Source organism: Thermobia domestica, unplaced genomic scaffold, assembly GCF_964235325.1.
Source record: "Thermobia domestica unplaced genomic scaffold, izTheDome1.hap1.1 HAP1_SCAFFOLD_1220, whole genome shotgun sequence".
NCBI lineage: Eukaryota > Metazoa > Arthropoda > Insecta > Zygentoma > Lepismatidae > Thermobia > Thermobia domestica.
In genome coordinates this window covers 19,672-45,833 of record NW_027656930.1, presented here as the reverse complement: position 1 = coordinate 45,833, position 26,162 = coordinate 19,672, and the positions used below count along the sequence as shown (strand labels likewise).

The 26,162-nt window shown below is 33.4% G+C and overlaps 1 protein-coding gene across 1 annotated transcript in view; it reads left to right on the top strand.

Moving 5' to 3' along the window:
• Positions 1–26,162, top strand: part of LOC145677684 (uncharacterized) — a gene marked incomplete at both ends in the record, with an annotated part of 42,188 nt that overhangs the window by 2,444 nt on the left and 13,582 nt on the right. The window contains 7 exons of the mRNA XM_081748103.1: positions 261–735; positions 5,413–5,538; positions 9,359–9,484; positions 15,447–15,572; positions 18,074–18,151; positions 23,888–23,941; positions 25,326–25,443. Coding sequence (XP_081604229.1) covers positions 261–735; positions 5,413–5,538; positions 9,359–9,484; positions 15,447–15,572; positions 18,074–18,151; positions 23,888–23,941; positions 25,326–25,443 — 1,103 coding nt within the window. The remainder of the gene's footprint in view (positions 1–260; positions 736–5,412; positions 5,539–9,358; positions 9,485–15,446; positions 15,573–18,073; positions 18,152–23,887; positions 23,942–25,325; positions 25,444–26,162) is intronic.

Genomic DNA, 26,162 nt, shown 5'->3' with positions numbered 1-26,162 from the left:
AGCTGTATTAGCATTCTTATAAAACAAGTTGAGTACATTAAGAAATATTATTTTCAATGTTATTTCAAAGAAAATATTTTTCTTTTCATTTAATGTTTTAACTCTGTTTATCTTCATATAATTTATGATCACATGAAATATTTCTACCTCATTTAATTCTAATGTATGTCATTTATTATTCTTTCAACCTTAGTCTGAAAAATATGTAATGGCACTGTGAAGTATGTTACCATTAAGAAAGTACAAACCTTATTTTGCAGTTAGATGGGAAGACTTGTACGGATGTGAATGAATGTGATCTAAATGTGGGAATTTGCCAAGGTGGTGGCGTTTGTGTGAATACAGATGGTTCTTATACTTGTAACTGCCCTCCAGGACTAACATTAGATTCGACGAAAAGTCGCTGTATCGATCTTCGAGAAGAGACTTGCTACTTAGAATATCGCCATGGAACTTGCAACAAAGAACTTGACGGACTTTTCCATAAAAGCACTTGTTGCTGCACTGTAGGGAAAGCTTGGGGATTTGGTTGTGAGTTGTGTCCTAGACAAGGTACGGATGCATATAATGAACTGTGTCCTCGAGGAACAGGATTTGTTGGGAGAACAGATATTAATGAATGCACTATGTTCCCTGGAATGTGTGAACACGGAAGATGCAGAAATGCTATTGGTAGCTATAGTTGTCGCTGTAATCAGGGCTATGCCTTGGATGAAGATGGCATTAAGTGTATTGGTAAGTAATTTTTATATCAATGTAACAAAATTAAAAGAAAGATAGTAGAGTAGGTTGAAACGCTTGTGAATACAATGTGAAAAAAATCAATACTATAATATCGAAATGAACTTCACTTATTAGGCATACAACTATCGATCTATGACACGAAGTTCGTTAAATGATTAGACACTGTAAACTATCTCTGATTTAAACAACTCGTTATTTATTCCCTCGGCACAACATTTATTACATTCGCCAATCACTACCACAATTCCAGATTCTATATAATAGGTTATGTAAAAACATTCACTCAGATTCTTGTTCTGAAACATTCGTATCAACAGGCAAATGAAACGAATCAAAACTAACAATGTGATTTCATTTTCTTCCTTCGGTTGCTTTTAATATAGAAAACATTTACCACCTACTGTTCAGTTCGTACTTCACAAACTACACTAAATAGAACACAACATCACGACTACCACTTGTCTTTTATTCTTTATTTTATTATACAGGGTGTTTTAAAAATTTGTCACAATATTTTGGGAATAGATTCATACATTCATACAGTCATTCATACATACTAATCCTTTACTGACTCCCTTATATTTAATCTGCAGCCGGTACCTTCTTTCCTTTCTTGGATTTCTTCATATTTCCACCTATATTAATTTTTTTCACGATTATCCACTAATAACTACAAGTAATTTGACTACAGACAAGGGAAGAAAGTGCTAACAGGATTTCCATGAATTTAACAACTAATGATACCAAAAACTTTTTATATAACAAAATTAAAGAACAAGAATAAAGTAGTGGAAGATAAGACGGAAAGGAAAGATAGTAGAGTGGTAGTATTATATAGGCATAAAAAGAATAAGTCTCAAGATGTGTTAATGCGTCTATGAAACCTCGAGGAAAAATATATGAAATTAATCCCTTTAAAGATGTAAAAATCATAACCAAAACAATACCAAAAGTTACGCAATGGATTAAATGCAAAGTAAAAATATTTAGGACTCGTTGCAAGCCAAGTTCTCTCCGGCATCTGGGAAATATTTCTAAATTGGAAAGACACATAGCAACTCAAAAATAAAATTTCGATAGTTTACATACTAGAACAAACAATAATATTTTCCATGAGATAAACGCAAAGAAATAAGCACAGTAGTAAGTGTATATCCGCAGATATGAATCTTAATAAGTGTCTTGAGAAAAAAAAATGACAATCGCTGGTAACAGAAATGCCGTGAATCTTAATACAATATCTTGATAAAAAGAATGACAATCGCTGATAAAAAATAAGTTATATGTAAAAATAAATTATATCTAAAAATAAGTTATATATAAAAATAAGTTATATATATAATGAAGTCTTGAACTTATTCGTTTAGTTATACACTTAAAAATTTGTCAATAACAAATAACATTTTCTTACAAGATATTTCTTTAACTGTTTTTTTGAAAAATAAACCTTCATTTATTTTCTTTCGTCATATTATAATGTTTGCTATCTAAGAAAGCCATGAACTTCTGTAAGGTAATTGTCTAACGTACTCAAAAATGTAAATTTGAAAGCCATCTTGTAAAGGGTGTTGCAGTCACTATCGGCCCTCTCAATAACAGCTTGAAGCTCGTAACGAATGGGATACACTGTATTATACGCATGAAAATGCAAGTCTTTATTTATCCAATTTTTCAAAATTGATGTAGTTTTAACCAAGTTAACTCCGAATAACCCCACGGACAAGATATTGTTCACCACAGCTAACATGGGCCAGGGTCAAACCAAGTACCTCTCAGTGATGAAAATTTTTCGGAAAATTTTCCAATTCATAAAAAGTACTCTACTTATTCCTACATTGTTCTTTGGCCGTGATGTGAGGTGGAAAATTTTCTTCTATATTTTTCCGGAAAATTTTCCGTTCTTTACAAATATAAGTGATCAAGTACAATCCATCAGTATTCATAAAATTGATTTAATTCATGTATAGAAATGTTAGAAAGTGAAAGATCGTTTAAAGAATCTGAAAATTTTCATGGCTCAGAAATTTTCAGTACTATATAGGAACAAGTGAAATAATTTTTCATGAATCGAAGTATTTTCTGTCGTATATGGAAAAATTGAAGAACTTTTTATGAGTCGGAAAATTTTCATTTTGAAGCAAAAAGTAAAACAACTTTTTGTGAATCGGAAAGTTTTATTGCTCTGTAGAAACAAGTGAAAGGAATTTTCATGAATCGGAAAATTTTCATCACGATGTAGAAACAAGTGAAAAAACTTTGCATAATCCGGACAATTTTTGGATATTATGTATAGTGATGTTAGGTGGAAAATTTTCCACTATATTTAACTGCACATTCAGCTATAAAATTCAATTCCTGTAGAGGGAAGATAGATAGCAACAAATTATCATTTTTCCAATTAGCTTTCGGAAACCAGAAAATTTTGTAATATTTCAAGTTGGGAAGTAAAAATATACAGTGTTTCTCTCTTTCTTTCTTTCTCTCTCTCTCTCTCTCTCTCTCTCTCTCTCTCTCTCTCTGTGTGTGTGTGTGTAAAGTGCAGGGAACATACATCGAGTTCGCAGAGAACAAATATTTCAATCCAAGAAATTGAAAAGAAACCTTTGTGAATTTATCAATTTCAGAAAAGAAAATTCCACTATTTCTTCACATGTAGGATTGCCTATGTAATGAAATAACTACATAAAAGTTCCTTACGAAAATTATTTTTGTAACAGAAAATAAGAAAAAATGATTTTATTGTGTTTAACACTCGTAAATCATAATTTTGTATAATCAATAAATTGGAATTTTGTATAATCAACATCTTAGATATTTGTATTGTAAAACTATCATTATTGTGTATAAAAATATATTAAAAATAATGACGATTCCATAGAACAAGTACACACACACACACATACACACACACATATATATATATATATATATATATATATATAAGAAATATGTTTTTTTATTTTGTAAATTAAAGTGAAGTTACTTGTTGCTTTCAGAACGCAGCGCTAATAGTGCTGCTTTTTATGTTTCTTTTATTTTTTTATTGGAAGAACAACTACACAAATCAGCTTCCTTATTATTTATGTTTCACTTTCTCTTCTGAATAAATAAATTTTTATTTCCAGAAAATGGTCAGTATTTGCTTTCGTGAGTTGCTTAAACTCGAATTTTGGGTAGTCAAAAATTTACCTTATATTATATGACTTTATATTATATTATATCACTATATGGGTAGGTACTTTATATTATATCTACGTATTTATAAATGTTGCAGTACGTAAATCTATAAAAGTAGTAAAGCTATGAGAAAACCGTGTTATGCGTATTAAACTGGCGAAATCTAATATTGCAAGATCAAAGGTAGATTCTGAGGGAGGAACGCATTGAAGTTTTTGAAACATTCTTGAAATGAAGAATAGTTAGATTTTCACATCATGAATTTTTTTAAGACAATATTTATTACCAATAAATTTTACGGCTAAACAACGATGTAGGAATAAGTGGAGTATGTTTTTATGAATCGGAAAAGTTTCCGTTTCAAAATTTTCCGGAAAATTTTCATCACTGTACAGGACAGTGAATTTTTCGATTCATGAAAAATTGTTTCACTTGTTCCTACAAAGTACTGAAGATTGTCTGAGCCATGAAAATTTTCAGATTCTTTCACTTTTTAACATTTCTATACATGATTTCAATCAATTTTTTGAATACTGAGGAACTGTTACTTGATCACTGATATTTGTTAAGAACGGAAAATTTTCCGGAAAAATATAGAAGAAAATTTTCCACCTTACATCACGGCTAAAGAACGATGTAGGAATAAGTGGAGTATGTTTTTATGAATCGGAAAATTTTCATCACTGATGTGCAGTTCAACATAATAGAAAATTTTCCACCTAACATCACCAATATCCAAAATTGTCCGGCTTACGTAAAGTTTTTTCCACTTGTTTCTACATCGTGATGAAAATTTTCCGATCTATAAAAATTCCTTTCACTTGTTTCTACAGAGCAATAAAACTTTCCGATTCACAGAAAGTTGTTTTACTTTTTGCTTCAAAATGATGAAAATTTTCCGAATCGTAAAAAGTTCTTCAATTTTTCCATATAAGACAAAAATTTTTCGATTCATGAAAAATTGTTTCACTTGTTCCTACATAGTGCTGAAAATTGTCTGAGCCATGAAAATTTTCAGATTCTTTAAACGATCTTTCAATTTTTAACATTTCTATTCATGAATTCAACCAATTTTATGATTGCTGAGGAATTGTTACTTGATTACTGATACTTTTTTTAGAACGGAAAATTTTCCGCGAAAAATTATCCACCTCACATCACTAGTACCTCTCCATCAGAAATGAGTACTCTACTACTAACTCACCGTACCGTGTATAATGTATTTATATGTATTTTTCTAATAATGTATATATCATCATTTGAAACATTTTGTACTAATGAATCTAAATTTTAAAAAATTCTTTGATGATGATGATAGTTCATACCTAATATTTCTGTATGAGATTTTGCTGTAAAATTCTTACAACTTACTCGCCTATTTTTTTAAAAGGTTCAACTCTTACTGAACTTAAAAATAATATGTGTTATGTAACTCTGACACAATTCATATACATTATGTCGTACTTTTGTCTTTCTTTTTAATTTTTACAGATATCGACGAATGCAATATAATGCACGGTGTGTGTGGTGATGGAACATGTCGAAATACAGCTGGCACTTTTACATGTGACTGCAATGAAGGGTTCGAGAGTACTATGATGATGCAGGTGTGCATGGGTAAGCAATAAGTATGTGTGGAGCCGTGGTATAGGGAATAAAATTAGGGGGAAAAATTATTCAGCTTAACAAAACGTTGAAAGTTGTATATATAAAAGATGAACATGTATAATTTTATAGTCAGGAATACCATAATGTGAATTTAAAAAAAAAATATATTAAATACTTTGGTACAAATCTATAAAATGTCACCAACAAACTGAGAATGTTAGAAAATTCTTACTTAGGTAAGACGTCAAATATAAGTAATATAAAAATACATCTGTTTGAGGATTGAAACCACTTAAGCATAGTTTTATTTTCTGTTATGAATTACAACTTTTCTCAATGTTTTCTAATGATGTTTCAGATCTCTTTTTTTTTAATCATATAATATTATCATATACTAGCTGAACTTGCGCTCCCTATACGTCATATCATTCACATATGACCATGAATCTCCTTGTCACTCCTCACAACATCTGTATGTGTGCCTTTGATAAAAATCGACAAAGGGTATCATAAAAAGGGATTTTTTGATTATATTTTTCAATTTCTCGCACCGTTTCCAAGATTTGAGCCTACTTCTAGTTGGAGTTCCTAATTCATGTATGATCAATGTTTTCTTTCTTCTTGCATGCAGTATATAATAAGCAAATACATTACACACACAATTAATTATAATGTGAGTGATATGTGGTGTTGATCGGAAAAAATACAAATGTGTGGTGTTGGGATGTTTAACACGTAGGATATGATATTTTACTTTTTCAAATTTCAATACTTCCAGTGTACCCCTAAAAATGTAATAAAGAAATAACAGCTATTTTTTTAAATATTCAACTAAAACTGAACAATCTACACAAAATTTGCGATCGATCAGTGAAAGTGGCATCTTTCTAGAGCTTGTGGTTTCCGAGATATCATTGTCAAAAAATTGGTCACAAACATATAAACGTCCACAAACGTATAAACTTTTCTTGACCATAAATATATAAACCTAGCATTTTAATATAGAGATTGGGGCGCGGTGGCTTCGTGGTAGAGCGTTCACCTCCAGTGCTTGGGGTCCCTGGTTCGATCCCAGCTCGCGTTATGTGGATTTTGTGGTGGACAAACACCGTGCTCGTGGGTTTTCTTGGGGTTCTCCCATTTCCTCCCATTTTCTTCATTCCACCATTTCACTCATCTCTCATCATCACCGTCTCCTTTAGCCTAACCGGCATAACCGTGGGACATAAAACAAAGATTTCATTTCATTTCATTTTAATATAGAGATTATATATAATCATACAGTACTGAGAACTGAAGAATGTGCCGTAGAAATTTATTTGTAGAATGAAAATAAACTGATTAAGTGATTATTATTGAATTTAACAATTTGTAATAGAAGTACACATAACTATGGATCACTTCACAAGAATAACGATGGTCCAATTTTTCTTTAAATACTTTATATTTTCTTCATACGGTTTGGATAAGCTTTTATAAATTATTTGTAGTCATAGTTGCATATTCACATGCCTTTCTTCTGGTTCACTAGCTTTTTTAAATACAATATATCTGAAAATATGTCAGTTATTGATGCCTATTTCTCAACCATGTTCCTATTTTAATTAAAATTAGTAAAATTGGCGTTATTCAGTAAAGTAGTATGTAAGTGTTTTCTGTTTTTCTTTCTTTACAGAAAACTATATTATTTGTTACTTAACTATTATCCAATAATTTCAACTTTAATTGTTATTAATCAATATCCAGTGATTTCAATTTTTCTTATTATTTTTAGATAATATTCTATAAAATAAAGAAATAGTATGGAATTGCAAATATTTCAAAAATACTTTGAATAGTGTTGTCAGGAAAGGGAGAACATATATTGTTAGCCACATAGACTTACCACATCGAACCAAGTCAGCAGCCGCCTAGATCGTCTAAAATATTCTTTGTCCTTCAGTATCTTTTTATTTTTATAGCTATGGATATGTATGTTGTCGATTACCGACATAGGAAACATTTATTTGTGAAAATCTATGCGTATAAAAGCTAAAATTCAAATACACTTTTATATATTAGTAATAAATGTCAACATTATTGTGAAGTACATTATTATTTGCGTATGCATGGAGTACTTTATTCTAATACAGTACGTTCCGCTGTATAGGACCATGTCCGGACCAGGAATTTTAGTCCTAGTAACTGACTGATTTTATTATCAGATATGAAGAGCAGCTAGCCTTCTATGCCATGTTGCTCGTAAATTCGCATACGTTAATCGGCTGCTAGTCTTAACATTTTGTTGCACTTATGCTGTATCCTTATTCCGAACTTCGAGTCGCCTCCGTATCACGTTGTCCTCAGACTAATTCATACTATTCACAACAATAAGAAAACTAATAGTAAAATCATGTTAAACAAAAATGAAGGAATAAACGGTTTATGTCATTGAATTTTAAAACTTCTTTCCCTCATGGTTAGGGAACTAAGCTTTCTTTTGTTCTTGAAAGTTATTGAATTTTGTTTATATTATATTATTGTTATATTATGTTCTTTCCTGTCTTTAAAGAGACAATTAAGGTATGTTTCTTTGAGAATTATACATAAATTTTGTATGGCATCACATTAATTGAAATGTAATTCTAGCGATATGTAAACGTAGTTTGTTTCTTTAGCATATGTTTAGTTTTCTGTTAGAAATATAAATTTTGCGTTTCGCTGAGACAACCCGATACGAAACGGTGCCCTTAATATTTTTGTGTTTTGACAGTCGCATAGGTGTCGCTGCTGTGTTCCAGTGGTTAGAATAAATATCTATTTTGTTAAGCAAATAAATATCTATTTCTTAAACAAAAATAAAGAAATAAACGGTTTATGTCATTGAATTTTAAAACTTCTTTCCCTCATGGTTAGGGAACTAAGCTTTCTTTTGTTATTGAAAGTTATTGAATTTTGTTATATTATATTATATTATGTTATGTTCTTTCCTGTTTCTAAAGAGACAATTAAGGTATGTTGCTTTGAGAATGATACATTAATTTTGTATGACATCACATTAATTGAAATGTAACTCTAGCGATATGTAAACGCAGTTTGTTTCTTTAGCATATGTTTAGTTTTCTGTTAGAAATGTAAATTTTGCGTTGCGCTGAGACAACCTGATACGAAACGGTGCCCTTAATATTTTTGTGTTTTGACAGTCGCACAGGTGTCGCTGCTGTATTCCAGTGGTCACAATAAATATCTATTTTATTTGGCGGAAAATTTTGCGTTTACTCAAGAAATTGCATGGCTTCGGGCGGGAGATTTGCTGTTATAAAACTGACTACATTATGTTACAGTTCTGCCATGTTGTTTATGAACAGTGATGTTTCCGTAACGATTGTCTCTTCTTTCAATCTAGGTTTTCTCAACACTTGGTGAGTTTTACCAACGAAGTGTTTATACAAGCACACTACATGATTAAAACTTACTCCAAGTTACTAGTATAATTGAAATATTAATGATAATAAGCAATAATAATATTAATGATAAAAATAAGTACATAATAATATAATCATATATAATAACGTTAACACTAAGTCAACTTACTATATTAAAATAGAATCAGTTATTAAATGATTTAAGATGCATCACTGTTTCCAAATGATTAGTTTATCTGTTACAACTAAGTCAGAAAAATATTCGAAATTGCGTGGCGAGCAATTGTCACAAGATTTTACTACGTTTGGCTCTATCATTCGATTGGTTCTACTAACTAGTGGTCCCATTAAGCGAAACCTACTGTATACTGTTTGAAACAATTTCGATGGGCTAATTACATATATTGTTCTTTCTCATTCATTAGATATTGACGAGTGTAGTCGGATACCTGGATTATGTAGAGGTGGAATCTGTATAAACACACCTGGAAGTTTTCGTTGTGAGTGCCCACCAGGTCACGAACTTGCTCCTAGTAAAAAGGCATGCAAAGGTAATATGATAAATCATAATACTTTTTAAAAACTAAGTATGAATTGGATGACAACACTTCATTATAAGAGTTTATTTCGAAATGTAGTATAGAAAAAAAAATCACTCAAGTATGTTTAAGGAAGATATTAAATGGTCGTAGTACAAATATCTAACAAATCAATACTGTTAAATATATACTTTTTCTTTCTCTGCATCAGGTTGAAAAGCATTTAATATTAATTAGTCAGAATTAAAGGAGCTTACCCTGTTAGACGTTTTTCTTTCTTTACCTTTCACTTTTTATTTTTTTAAAAGCTTCTGAAGGTACAAAGAATAAAGAATCTAGATGTAAAAAAAAAAAAAAAAAAATAGATGTCAGGAGTGCAAGCGGAATAAACTATGGCAGTAGCAACTGTAGACCAACAAACAAATGGGCAAGTGGAAATACAAATAACACTAAATATAACAGAATATTGGGGTCACGAGGGCAAGTGAGAAAAGTAGTGTCAATAATAAACACAGGAGAATAGGCAACAAAGTGACAGTGGCAGATCAAATTCAAAATATGGAAAACGGGAAAAACGGTAATGCAAGAAAGTACTCGAACGGTAACAGTGAGTGTGGAAGTACTAGTGGAAATAGTAACAATAGAAAACGGAATGATTTTAATGCAACCACAGGAAATAGAGAAACACATATCGTTAGTAATGGTAGAAACAATATGGAACGAATACAGCTAAAAAAGTTATAAGCAAGTAATTACATATAGGGACAGCCATGGACGAGATCTAGCAGGTAATTTAAGTTACATGGTTCAGCTAAAGCAAGTTACCGGCAAAATAAAACCGGAGGCACGAATGGCCAATATAGTAGAGTCAATAGCTACAAACACTACTAAGTTAACTAAAAACACCTTGTTGTTATTGTTGAGGTGTGTCAAATGATATTACAAGAAACGAATTTAGGTTAGCTGTAATAAACCTATGCACGATATTACCAAATTTAACGCACATAAATGTGCAAGTAGTAAGTGCTTCATATTAATATGATTTGTTAGAGACCTCACGTGTAAACAGAGAAATAAAAGCCATTAACATTCAATATCAATATATGTGTGTGAATATTTCAATACACACACATTAAATGATGATGTAATAGTGTCAATATATAACTGCCCTGTTGTCGAACATATTGTGAGATAAAGCCTATACCTCAGAATAAGAGATTGTAGATAATAGGGTGCAGACTAAGGATAAGATGATGCTATATGAATGTCTGGGCCAACATAATGGTATGTCACATTTTCTAACTTGATCAACTGGGAAAGAATGTTCAATATTCCCATGGAGTTCAATACAATGACACATACCAAACAAGCTTCCCCTACCATTTGCAGGTACATTTCCCAAATTAAATTACCTACATACTGTTCTGCTGTTTGATCGCAACCCGTTCCACCTAATAACTCAATTTCACCTGAAGTGGCACTTACCACTATGTTTGCCCGAGCCACTTATTTAACTGTATTTGTGCTTTTAACCTATTAGAAGTCGTAGAAAGTTAACTGTTTGTTTGATATACAATTTATATTACGTAAAGAAGTACTCATTAAGTGATTAGCAATCTGTCTTTGGTGGCAATACCTTGAGCTTAATATATTTGTTAGGAAAATATTCGTCTAACAGGATACAATTTTTATATTCTGATCAGGAATCTTATAGCGCTAAACTCTTTTCACTTAAATTAGCACTAAGGACAATTGTTAGGAAGCTGTACTTTCTTTGATCAATTTTATAGTTTTTACTTATCTCCATATTGAATATTTGTGGAATATTCACTAGTTTCTTCGACATCAGGGTTAAAAGTAACATTACTTCGTGATAATTGCTATATACAGTTTTCAAGTTAGTTTGCTACGCATACATTTCACTTAATAAATTGTATAGCTGCGTATAGAGCTGTGAACAGAGATACTTCGAGGACGAAATATTTCAAAACATAATTGAGACACATTCATATTCCAAATATTTGTTTCATCAATATTTTTCGTGCCAAAGTATATGATCACGCTATTGCGCAAATTCTTATGTCGTCTGACGAATATAATCCTCATCGTTGTCTTTATGCATGAAGTGAATTCAATATTCCAATTTGAAGTTAACTGATAAAATTAATGGAAGCTTTAAATTGTCGAGAGCAGCCAACGTCTTCCTATGTCGACATTTGAATGAGCCAGAAGAGAATTATTGTTTTATACTACCATTATTATTATTAAGTACTCTGCCTTTGGTAGGTCCTGGGACTAATGAGTTTTTTTTTTCTTTCTTTAATTTTGAGTTTGGGCCTGGAAATGTTTCTTCCATGTTTCTCGATTTTCAGCTTTCTCTTTCAGCTTCCAATATTTTCTTCTATTTCTCAAATGATCGATCAATTGTGTTCTTCTTCTTCCTATTCCTCGCTTTCCTTCCATCTTTCCTTCTATGGCGGTGTGAAAAAGACAAGTTCGTCGCAAGATGTGTCCAATCCAATAGACCTTTCTACGAAGGATGGTGGCTAGAAGAGTCCTCTTCTCTCCTATTCGTTTTAAAACATCTTAGTTTGTTACTGTCTCTGTCCATTTTATCTTCTCCGTTTTCCTCCAATACCACATTTCAAAGTTCTCCAAATATTTCATCTTCCGTAATGTCCAAGTCTCTGAATCTTAAAGTCCAATGCTCCATATATAATAATTTCTTCCTTAGTCCAATATTAAGGCTGCTAGTTAAGAGTGATCTTTTCTTGTTGAATGCCTCTTTGGCTATGCCAATTCTCGACCTGATCTCTCTGGTACAGTATGCATCTTTCGTCAAAATACTTTCCAGATATTTAAGATGATCGACCTCTTCAAATACTCTTTGTTCTACTCTGACCCGTAAGGGCTCATATCTACGGGATATTCTCATGACTTTCGATTTTTCGATGTTAATTTCCATTCCATAAAGTTTCCCAGTGTCAACTATTTTGTCAATCGTCTCCTGTAGTCCTTATTCGGTTCTAGCTATAATAACCGTTTCGTCTGCATACCTGATCTTGTTAATGATCTGCCCTCCAATCTTGAAATTTCCAATTCCCATTAATGCTTCCTTCATTAACTATTCACTGTAAATGTTGGATAATTGGGACGACATACTACATCCTTGTCTGATTCCTCTTCCAATCTCCACACTATTCAAGCGCATCTTGACTCGTTGTCCTATCTACAGGTTGCGAATGAGTCGTCGGTCTTTCTAGTTGACCCCAATTTCTTTAAGTATTTGCAAAAGTTTCGTCCAATTTACCTTGTCAAAAGCTTTCTGCCAGTCTATGAAGCACAAACATAACTCTTCCTTTACGTCCAGAACTCATTCTGAGATAATTCTCATCAATCCAGTTGCATCTGTAGTGCCTTTACCTTTCCAGAATCCGAATTGATCTTCCTCCAGCACCTCGTTTATCTTATTTTCCAGGCGTCTGTTCAGTAGGAGCGCAATTACCTGCAAAGTGCGTGAAATAAGGCTATTGGTTCTATGATCGTTGCACTTCTTTACTTTCTTTTTCTTGGGTAATGCAATCATTCTAACATCAAGAAAATCCTTTGGTCATTCTCCACTTAGGTAGATTTTGTTAATAAGTGAAGTACATACTTTCATTGCATTGTCTCCTAATCCCTTGAGCAAGTCTGCTGGTATGTCATCATCTCCAGTTGCATTCCTTCTTCGCACGTCCTTGATTGCTTGTACTACTTCACTTTTCAATATACTGGGTCCTTTCCCTTCATAATCCACCTCTTCCTCTGCTTCGATCGCAATATCTCTGGGGCGGTTCTTCTGGTCATACAGATCTTTTATGTATTCCTCCCAAACTCTAAGAATTCTTTGATGGTCAGTGACTACATGACCTTGTTGATCCTTGATTTCAAATGTGCGTATGCATTTGTTAGCTCTCCCTCCTAACTCTTGTGCTCTCTGATACATCAGATCATATCTGCCGCGCCGTTGAAGTTCCATTATTTTTTCACATATCTGTTCCATTTACTTTTCTTTGGCTTTGTCCGTCTCTCTTCTCAATTCATTATTCAGCCTTCTGTATTCTTTGATGTCTGTTCCTTTCGTTCTTCCATCTTCTTACTCATGGTTTCTCGGTGCTCTTTCCATCTTGCCAATGTTGTTGTGGAGTGTGTCAAGTAGAATCTGTTTAACTTTTCTCCAACTATTTTCTACATTGTCTACTATATCGCCAATCACATAGAATTGTTCTTCAATATCTTCTTTCATATCACTGTCCATACTTCTTAGTCGCTCTAAGTTTCATTTTCGATTTCTCCTCCCATTTTTCTTGATTGTCTTTAATCAGGTTTGCACTTCCGCCACTCTGGTCAAATTGTAGTATTACATACTCTTTCAATGTTCTTAGTTTGATGGGAACTCCTTTCTGTCGTTTGTTGGTTATAGTTTAAAATTAACTTGCAAGTTGGTTTATTTCCGTATTGTCTAACATTGTCTAACAAGTTTGTGATAAGATTTGAAGCCACGAACTAGACGATACACTAGATCTTTTTTTTTTTTTTTTTCTTTTTGAAAGTGATGATTCGTACTTAATGATACACAAAGAGGAGTTGATGTTTTAAAAACTGGTTGTTTCCTTCTTTTATTAATTCGTACTTACTTTAACTTGACATTTTCTGTTTCTCTGATGATGAAGGTTTCGTAAGGCGACAGATGAAAGTATTCATCTTACTATCAGAAACAAGTCTTCGCCGTCAATATCAGTATTCGTATCTGGCACGCCTACATACATGTGTGTCACATCTCTAACGTATTTCTGCATTATAGGCTTACACAATACATTCGCGAATTTAGGATTTAGGTTTCTGGGCTTTCGCCATCTATGGCCATTTAGCCGGCCACGTATGAGGGATGACGTCCCTCGGCGAGCACAGTATCCAGGGAAAGGGAAGGAAGGAAGCGGCCTGGGACCTATAAGTTAGGTACCATCCTAGCATTTGCCTGGTGTGAATGAGGAAAACCCGGGAACACCTCATTCAGGATGGCTGGCCTGAAAAAGCTTTTTACACTTTTCGACCGAGTGCCCCACCGGGAATCGAAGCCGGGACCGCTCGCACCGAAGGCGAGAGCGTTAGCGACTACTACATTCGCTAATCTTATTCAATCCAATTACGTATTCATATTGACAAATATGTAATTTTATACGATTATTTAGTTTCAACGGATCCAAGTCGAACACTCATATTCATCCAAGGACAACGTTTGCACTGCAACTGTATGCGTCGTACAACACACGCCTAAATACTAACAAGTGTACTATCATTGCAATACTATCATGAAGCTTTAACGGCAAAATGAAAGGTTTTGCATGAAAATTTCTATTAAAGTTCTTCTTGCCACCATCACTATTACGATTGCAACATGCGTTTTCTTGGTCTAAGAACTCAATTTCGAATTTTTTTCTAGTTTGTACTATAATCTTTATGAGAGTTTCGATGATGCCTTAATAATAATTAAACTCTACTACAGTAAAATTAAGTTTGACTTTTATTCATATATAATTTTCTAAAAAAAATTTAATTGACACTTAAAAAGAAAATAAAGTAATTTGAACAATTAATAAAAATCTAACAAGAAATACTATTAAGTGTTGCTATAGTTCAAATTTTAAGTACATAATATACTTCAATAATATTGAGAGTATACATAATCTTTTACTTATATTCTAGAAGACTGTGAAAATTTTATAATTATATATTTTGGGAATGATATATGATATAAACAAACATGGCATTACAAATACAGTGTGTGAAAATAAAGTATTCATATACAAACTTGTTGATATTCCAAAACTCTTTCAAACCACAAAAACATCTTGTAAAAACATTTTCAGATTTTTTCCCTGATATTTTAAGCACATGTCCAGGAATGTAAATAACTAATTTCTAACAATTACAGATATAGATGAGTGTTCAAGGACGAGTGGAATATGTTCGAATGGTGTGTGTGAAAACATGATGGGAACATATCAATGTGTGTGCAACGATGGCTATCAACAAACTGGACAGAAATCTCATTGCGAAGGTAAGAGACTAACGTGACTATTATGATCCTAGTGTTTATAATATTAAATAATTGGATAAGCAAAGCGTTACGTATGTGAGCATTGACTAATGTAATTCATAACTCAAAAGCAGATGTAGTTAAAAATATGTTAAGTATGTTCGAAATATAAAAATATTGATGCAAAATGGAGCTCAACATTGAGGAAATACACGAGATAAAAATGAATTTTAGTTGTCCTACGAAATGATAAATAAAAATAAGTTGACGAAAAACGTTTTATACAGGGGCGGATCCAGGACCGACTTCTGGGGGGGGGGGTTCTCATACTGCTACTTTTAAGGGCTCCAAACTTTGGGATGGGTTTTATTTATATATATATATATATAATAGGAAAGTTTCCTCCCCCTGGATCCGCCCCTGGTTTTTGTGAATACATTATACATAAGCAGTGCACAGTCCTCTGTGCACAAATGAAAATTTTAAACTCAAATGCAAATTGATAATAAATGGTGCCAAATGTGAATCTACCTCCTACAAGTTAAGGTGGATCATCACCCGGAAGTCAGTACATATTTTAGCTCATTCCCTTAACTACTCCGCAATGAAAGGTTACATATTATAAATATTGTACTATAAGATAGAGCTATGTTTCAGCTACAACACAAGACACTGATTCATTTGGTTGTGTCTTTTGATATCGAAAAAAGTAACAAATAAAAGAAAATATTTGATTCATTTTACAATGACCACACAAGATGGCACTTTCTGTTAGATCTTACTAGAAGTGCTCAATTTTATGAAATGTTTGGTTGAATGTGTAAAGTACTTTAAAGTAACGATCTTATTACGAAATAGATATATTGGTTGACCGTTTTTTGTTATGTTTCACATTTTATTTAAATATTAATTTACATTTAAGGAAATAGATTTTGAGAAGAAACTTGCGCAGAACGCCATAATGCGTTGTTGCCAAATTTTTACGTTAATTCCTAGATTCTAGTGTTGCAGTTCGAGAAGAGGAACTTAGCTGTGAATTGCTGTAAGGGTCGAAAATTAATTTCTCCAATACGTATCCAAGCAGAATTCCATGGTTATTTCCTTTATTATCTGGCATCAATAAACACTCGACACTACCTGGCAACGCCGCACTATTCAAGCAGCGATTAGCATAGCATCGAGAACACCTAGTAATCCACCTTAATAGTAATCATAATATGTAGATGAGCGATAATAAACTGAGTACAAAGAATGACACTACAAAGTGGCAAAAATCGCATATCAATAGAAAAATACAAACAACCAGCTCAAAAGCAATGGAGGACTAAAAATGTGAAAATATCAACAGTAATGTCTCCGAGTAGTCCACAAGACGTTTTAAAAAGAGCACTCGAAATAATTGGAAGTGAAGAAAGAAATCATAAAGAGGATACAGAAGAATGTAATATTGGACATGTGTAGGATTGTAAAAATCTACCTGCAACCCTAAAATTAAGGCGAAAACACAGAGAAACCGTAATGTACTTGGATGGTCTGTATATTACTATATTGCCTGCTCAGGTTAGGAGAGGAGAAAATACGAGAAGTATATATATATATATATATATATATATATATATATATATATATATCTTCGTCTGTATTGCATGTAGAGTCAGAAACAAAAATGTATATTCCCATTATAAGATTGTCATCAATAGCTCGGAAATGGATGGACAGTTTCTTTCGAGCAAAATTCTGTGCAGACAGTGTGATTTCCCTGAAGCTAAACTAAATTTTCGTCAGGAATATGTTAACAATAGAAAATCTAACTCAAGTGTGCACTTTTCATATTTAATGTACTAAAGAACACACACACACAGAAATGAAGAATGCCTACCACAAGCTAAAAGGTTTCTTGAATTGAATCTAACTGTTTTTGAGATGTTCCATTGATTTTTTCAACCAAATTTTTATACATATTTATTACTTTTGGTGTGATACTAATGCTGAATACTCTATTATCAGTTTTATTATTAGAAAATACAATGCATAGTTGCTCGCACAATGTAATAAGGTGTATAATTTTGCGAATGTTTTTGCACAGTGGCGACTCTTGAAGAGATTCACTTTGGCAAAAAAATAAATAAATAAATAAATAAATAAATAAATAAATAAATAAAAAATAAAAATAAATAAATAAATAAATAAAATAAAATAAAAAATAAACTTTTATTGTTACAAATCAAGGAAAGAAAGTTTATCTAATGTTTCGTATACCGATATGACTTCCCTCAAGAGTCTCCACTGGATTTACACTATCTTTTTAGTTTCCTAAAGTTTACAGTGATGAATGCTGACAAGATAGTACGAGGTAATTTCAAATATGTGTTTAAATATCTCATGGATTTTCAATTGAAATTAAATTGTTAAAATCTCGAAATATTGTAATTCTGACCAATGAATAGTCTTATGTCAAATGAACAGGTTATCAAAATTGTAACACCTGTGTGCATCAATAAGAAATGTCTTTGTTTTTCTAGATATCGATGAATGCCGAGTCAGCAATGGAGGTTGTGATGATATCTGCATGAATACACCTGGGAGCTACTCATGTGCATGTAGGTTAGTAATGTGTCTCTAGAAGTAGTTATGTAACTTAAATTTTCGTGCTTTTCGCAGCAATAAGAAAATGTATAAAATATAATTTGCCTTACCTGGAAATTTATCTAAAAAGTGTTGAACTTAAGTAATTCATGACGACTACAAAGTATAGTACAATTTACATACTGTATTTAACCCATTGGTTAGTTGAAGAAGCTTTTTTCTTAAAAATGTAGTCCAGAATGCGAACGGAACATACGTCTAAAGTAGAAAATGATATTTGGATCATGTTTTTGCTGACAATCTCATTGATAATTCTAGAAAAAGTTTAAGATCGCGATTTTGGGAATTTCCTCTCTTTAACTACCATATTTTTCGGAGTAAGGAACATTATTATATGGTTACTTTAAGTTGTTTTCAAACGTATAAATATATACGAAAAAAAATTCCCCCGTTTCGTTTTTCGAGGTGGGAAGGGTGAGACATATGTATTCCACTGATATTTTTACGCGGGACCTAGATGTCTCAGTGGTAGTGATATGAATGATCATCTTGTATTTTCAATTATGATACGTATATTATCAGAGAAACAGTTGGATCGTATTTATGGTTACAAATATTTTACATTTCAACATTCTTTTCCAAATGACAGTACATGCAACCAAAGCTTTATCACTAGAACCTTGTTCTTCACTTTCATCTGTTTCATTATCACCACGTTAACTTCTACTACAGTCTATTTCATAATGTTCATAAGAATTCTGTAAATCATTAGCAGGCTTCTCTGTACCAGTGGAACATCGATTCATAACAATAACATGCGGTAAATTACCACGGGTCCTCTGAGAATGTATCGTGGGGCACATATGTCCCAGTGGTAGTGAAAGCGGTAAAACCTTAACGTTAGTTGAAATATGTCTAGTTACTATGTATTATTATTATTTGGTAAAGGTTGTTATCTAAAGGTTTTTGTAAAGATTGTTTTGTATTGTAGTTTTCAATTTTGAATCAGTATTTGTTGATATTTTACCCACAATAATGCCATATGCTGATTGATGATGTAAATTTAATAGAGGATGATAGGAGAACAATAGAAAGAAATGCAGAGATCTTATTAAACGCTTGCAGGGACGTGGGTTTAGAAGTAAATGTAGAGAAAACTAAATACATGGAAGTGCTTCGGGACCGTAATACAGCAAATAATAGATGCGTTAAAATATTAAATAATACTTTTGATAAAGTGGATACTTTCAAATATCTAGAATCAGTATTAACAGACGAAAATCATATTCACGAAGAAACTAAATGTCGACTAAAAGCAGGGAATTCATGTTATTATTTAGTTCAAAATCTTTTGTCGTCGCGAATTCTGTCAAGAAATTTAAAGCTTAAAATATATAAAACGATAATCATGCCTGTTGTTCTATATGGTTGCGAAACATGGTCGCTTACTGTGAGGGAAGAACATAAACTGAAAGTATTTGAGAACAAGATCCTGAGACGAATATTCGGACTCAAGAGGAACGGGAATGGGGAATGGCGCAAACTTCATAACGAGGAACTACATAATTTATACGGTTTACAAACATTGTTAGGGTCATCAAGTCTAGGAGGCTTAGGTGGGCAGACCATGTAGCTAGGATGGAAGAAAGTAGAAACGCTTTAAAAGTCTTGACTAGAAGACCAATCGGAAAACGACCATTAGGAAGACCTAGGCGCAGATGGGAGGACAATATTAAGATGGATCTCGCAGAGATAGAAATACAAAGTAGAAACTGGATCCATTTGGCTAAGGATAGAAGTCAGTGGAGAGCTTTTGTGAACGCAGCATTGAACCGGGTTCCATAAGCCATAGAGTTAGTTAGTTAGTTAATAGCATTTTTATTTAGTTTTTCTTTTAAAAAGAAATTCACTTTCGAATATATATCTATATCTATATCTATATCTATATCTATATCTATCTATCTATCTATCTATCTATCTATCTATCTATCTATCTATAGCCGAAGGTGCTACTTTGAAGATGATAGATAGATAGATAGATAGATATACGAGGGGTAGTCAAAAATTTCCCAGAATATTGTTGTAGTTTTGATATTTGTGATGCAATCACAATGAATCTTGTAGAGTACAGTTTTTAGGTTACCTAATTATGAATTTGACATGTGTGAACAGGTCACAGCAGGCAGTGTATGAATAATGTAGCTGAACGAAGGAGTGTGTGCTGATCAGTTGATGCAATATTGCAGTTCGAGCAACGTCCAAAACATCAAGTTCATGTACAAATTGGGGGTAAATCTGCTTTAGAGATTTTGATAGCCGTAGAAACAGTTTAGCACCATCGGATGTTTGGCTCTTTCCAAAGCTGAAAATGAGCCTCAAATGTGGGCTAAAAATGGGATAAAATCAACGAGACGGTGACTGAAGTGCCGAAAATACCAAAAGAGAACTTTCGTCGGCGTTTCCAGTAATAGCAGGAATGGTGGAGCACGTGTATGTGTTCCGAAGGTGCTACTTTGAAGATGATTGGCAATTAATAGCTATAACAAAATTCCGGGAATCTTTTGACTGCTCCTCATATATATATATATATATATATATATATATATATATATATATATATATATATATATATATATATATAGGGTGAACCATTTATCTTGATACGCTCTTGTAATTTTAAAACTGATGGATACAAACGTTAAAATCTTGTACCACGGGGTAAATATCGACATGGGACATTGTTTGACATACTCCTCAACACCACTAGATGAACAGTGTTAAAAATAAAGTTGTATTTTTCCAAATGGCACTACGTCAGGTTATTACATATTTCAAAAATATATTTATATTTGAAATAAAACTTACAATTCCACACTTATTATTCAGTGTTGAAAACTAAGGATACTGCATCATCACGAACATCGAATTTTGGAGTGTTCTATAACACTAATTACGCAAGTGACACAGACAGGGTAATGCATAATCAAAGTACTTTAGTATCGAATATTACGGTCATCATATGACATATTTCGAGAAAATAGAAAGTAAATTACAAGGAATTGAAAACTTGATATTCTTTTCGAAGGACTTTATTTCGAAAAGAGTATTTAGATAAATGCCACATCTAATTATGGAGGCGATTTTCGATAGACATAAAGATCACGTTGCCATTTACAGCAATTTGATACTTCAAACCATTTCGGAGATGAGGCAATGGTTAAATTTGATGTATGACTTAAAATGGCGCATCTGTGAAAACATTTTAAAACACTTTTTGATTTACTTTGCTTCTATGACATCACAACAATACTTTTTGGTATGTGTAATTACAACAAGTTTTCGGAATTTCATACTTTTAAGAAATATTGCAAACTTTACCCATATTTTTTCCATATCTTCAGAATGGTTTGAGATACCAAATTGCTGTAAACTGTGTTATCATCTTCACATCTATTGATCTTCATACATTTATCCAGTTGATTGAGGTACTTATGTAAGCAATTTTCGAAATAAAGGCTTTTGATAAAAGTAAAATTTTCAATCCCTTATATCTTTGTTCCTATTCATTTGAAACCCGTCATATCATGATCATATTATTATACCCTAAAGTACTTTGAATGTGATTTACCCCGTCCGTCTTACTTGTGTTATTACTGTAATAGAGACCACGAAAATCTGTATGCAATACTGTAGCGTTCGTAGTTTGAAACACGGAATAACAAATGTAAGTTTTCGTTTAACATGTAGATTTGAAATACGCAATAACCTGACGTAGTGCCATTTAAATAAAAATACAACTTTATGTTGAATTGGCAACACTGTTCACCTGGTGATACTGTAAGTCAGCGTTCCCCAACCGGTGTGCCGTGAATGGACCGCTGGTGTGCCTCGAGGAATCGAAACAAAATTATTAATTTTATAGCAATCAAATTGCAAAACGTAGGGAAATGTGCATATTTGTATTTCACATTACTATGAACCTCTACTATGAATCTACATTTTTAAGTATCATACCGGGTTACTGTTCTGTATATTTCTAATGTTGAAAAAAGTATTTGTTATCATTGTTATGATCTTTATTGCTTCTTTATTGTTGGAGACTAATTCGTAACTTGAAAATTTAAAATATCATTCAATCCTTTCGACAAATTACCTATATTTGTGTTTTAAAAGTAAGAGAGATTTGTTTGTTTGTTCGTTATTTAGTCATCTTCTTTCTTAGTAAAAGGTTGGATACAGTTTTTAAAAAGAAAGCGTATTTTTAAAAACCTGAGTCCAATATTTAATTGCAATTGTTTTCTATTTTTAAATTATAATGAAAAATAAACATAATGATTTACCACGGGGTAAACACAGTGATAGAGCTTTCTTCTCTGTGAGAAGGAGATTAATAATCACAGAAAAAATACCACTGTCTTTCATATTTACAAATAATATCTATAAGTGTGCCGCGAGAATCCAAGTAACACCCGTAGTGTGCCGCAAGTTGAAAAAGGTTGGGAAATGCTGCTGTAAGTGCTCCTGTCTAATCCATACCGTATTTTCGTACTCCGACCATCGTACCTGACCAGCAACGCCATCTGTCATATTTCCTCTTACAACCTACGACATAATTACGTGCACCAGGAGATATCATGTTGGTTGCGGAAATGAGTGTGTCCTTCCAGGTGTAGCCTGGCGTGACTAAATGAAACCACGGAAATCCTCAGTCAGAATCGTTTGTCCCTCGTGTTGTTATGTAACCACTCACAGTTCGAATAAAATGTCCCTCATTTTGCCTCTTGTTACGATATCGGTTTCTCGCCAACACATTCCATATCCAGTGTTGCCAAGGCTTATTTCTTTGCCTATTTTGGACCCACCTTTAACTGTGAGTATGTCTGAAAATCTCTTATACCCTCTGGGGAATTTCTTCCGTATCTATTGCACGTTACTAAAATATGCTTTTTTGAACACCATAGGTGTGACTTCGTGTATGCGGTTATGGACCACCAGTTCCATGGTTCCTCGTGTTCGAAATAACACGTGTTGAAATTATGTTTCCACGGGGTTTAACAGCTCCAGATCAGAAAGTATGTTCCAGAATAGGGCAGGCTAAACAACCATTCCGTAGGAAAAGAGAGTTGCTAACATCAAGAAATGTGTCGTTGGACGTTCGAAAATGTTCATTATGAAGCGTGGCACTTTATGGACCAGAGTCGTGAACATTGACAAAAGCTGAATTATCCAAGCTGGAAGCACTTGAAATGTGGGGTTGGCGCAGAATGCTGCGCATAGCATGAACCGAAAGGAAAAGGAATGATGACGTACTAAAGGAAGCTAATGAAGGACGACAGATCATGAAGATAATAAGAAAAAGAAAAAAACAGCATGCTTGGCCATCTTATTCAGCACTCCGATTGGATCACCGTGTTGATAGAGGGAAAGCCAGAAGGAAAACCAGGAAGAGGAAGACCAAGGATCGAATATCTACATGCAGTTACGAAGAGGAAACCTTATCAAACTATAAAACACCTCTCCCAAGCGAGAGAGAAGTTTTAAAATTTCCATGTTGCCCACCAACCTATGGTTGAGCTGAACCAGAAGAAGACGTAAACAATTATAATTCCAACACTTATAACTCATTTTAATACTATATGATTTCTCCAAATGATATGTTTTTGATGTTTTCGGTATGATTTGATACTGTTCTTTGTTGTTCAGTACAATTTACAGTTTCTGCATATTTTCTTCTTATTATCTCTTCAAAGGGCAGCACTTTTTGTTCTGTGTTCTGGATATCTTTGTTATCTATCCTGTGTGGGGTAAGTTTTGTGGTGTGCCGGTTGTATTTTCTTCGAAGTGTATTCCAAAATTTTCCAGGGTTGCACTTTTGTTGTTCTTCCAATTTATTACAAAGCTTGTTTATTTTGTTTCTGTTGTGTTGAATGATGTGTTCTTTAATTTCTTTCAGTAGTCTATTTATGACGTCTTTTTATGTTGGGACTCGGTTGTTCCCTACGCATTCGGTGAACTTATCCTTTTACTTGGATTTTATGAATGATGAAATCTAGAAGTCTTTCTTCTGTGGGGTTAACTTTTGTTGTCGGTATGTGCTTACGTGCGGCTTCTTGTAAGGCTTCAGTGAGGCGCGGTATGGATTGTGGTGTATTGAGTAATTAAAGATGTTGTATTTTGTTAATCTATCATCTTCTGGTATTCACCCAGTTCGTTTTGTGATACATATGTATGGTGTTTCTATTTTCTATGTGTTTCTCATATATCGTGACTGTAACTGGCATGGTCAGATCCTATTGCAAGATCTGGAGTATGACACTTGGTAACTGGATGCGTATGTGGCGAGGTGAGCATTTTGTCAGGTTTAATGGCTATCTCGTTTGGTCTTCTTGCTCTTCTCTTTTGTCTCTATTAAGATTGTTCCTTTCACGTTAAACAGCTAAGGCTTTCTTCATTATTCTGTCCTAGAAATTGCTGCACTTGACTACTATGGTGGTATATGTAAAATCTGTTTGGTGCTCTTTGCATCGTTTTTGTATTGTACGTCCAGTTTGTCCTAAGTATGATCTGCCGCATTCACATGGTATACTATATACATGAGAAGTGCGTAAATGAATATCGTTTTTCACTGATTTGAGTAATGATCTAATCTTAGCTGGGGATTTATGAGTAACTCTTATACCATGTCTTGTTCTTGTTTGTCCTGGAATTTTTATCATGAGCTAGGTTCTAATTGCCAGATATTCTTTAAACATTTTTCCGTTAGGATTTGTAATTGGGTCTTCAAGTAGTTGGTGTTGGCTGTTCATGTCAGTTTCTATGACTATTCTTTTGAATTTCGATAGGTAATTTAGGATAAGGTAGAAGTTTTCGACTTTCAGGTTAGATGATTTGTGAAAGTATTGGAGCTTGTCTATTTCCGGTATTCTTCGCTTGGGAACCGTGATTGGGATCTCTACGAAGGAACATGTACTCTTGTTGAATGAGTCGTCATCTTCTTTATATAGTGTATATGTTGGAGATTTTGTTGCTTCAGCATAGCTGTTGAAGCAGTTCGGAGAAATCTTGAGTTAGGTGAAAGTGAAGTCTCCATTGCTATCTCTTCATCAGAAGAACATGCTCTGTCAGGTGTGGTTATTGTCTACTGAGGCGATAACTGTGTTGGTCTCCGTTGTTTTCTCTTCTTTTTAGGAGGGCCTCCAGCTGGGTTCCTGTTGGTTTTTCTGGAGTACGAGATTTTTGCCTCTAGTACTCCATGCAATCTTCATGTTTCTCGGCGAATGCTTCTTCATGTGTTAGGGAGAAGGTGGTAATGTGTGTGATTTGTAAGTGTAAGCAACTCCTTGGTATAACACCGCTAGGTATCCAGAGTTGCGATGTTGGATGTATGTATGTGTGTGTGTGTGTGTTTTCTTGTGTGAAATACATATGAATCGTCCCGTTGGGAGAAGTTTATCCTACTTGTATTCCGACTGTCGACAATGGCTGTACATACATGAGTGCCTACTTTGTGCTCGGTCACTCAAGAGGAACAGGAGTGCAAATAGTTTAAGCTCCTCCTTTCGGTTTGTCAAACATCAACACTGTCGGGGAGGGAAGAAATACATTAGCTCTTGGCTCTAAAAAGAGCCGAATAAGAAATGTTCTTAGAAAAACAGAACGATCCTTTGTTCGATACTAAGTCTTGTCTTAATAAAGACCACTAAAATCTATAGTCTTAGTCATATAACCTAACCAAACGCTTGCAACAGTGGTCTTGGCTCCAAAAATAGCCGGATAAGTACTGTTCTTAGAAAAACAGAACGACCCTTTGTGCGAGTCTAAGTTTGGTCTTAATAAAGACTGGTAAAGCCTGTAGTTTTAGAAATACAACCTAAAGATATGTTTGCAACTAACAGTGGTATTGGCTCTAAAAAGAGCCGGATAAGTATTGTTCTTAGAAGAACATAACGATCCTTGTAAATCGTAAACAACATCGGTGAGGGAAGAAACAAAGACTGTGGGACCAGAGATGTGGACATGTATATA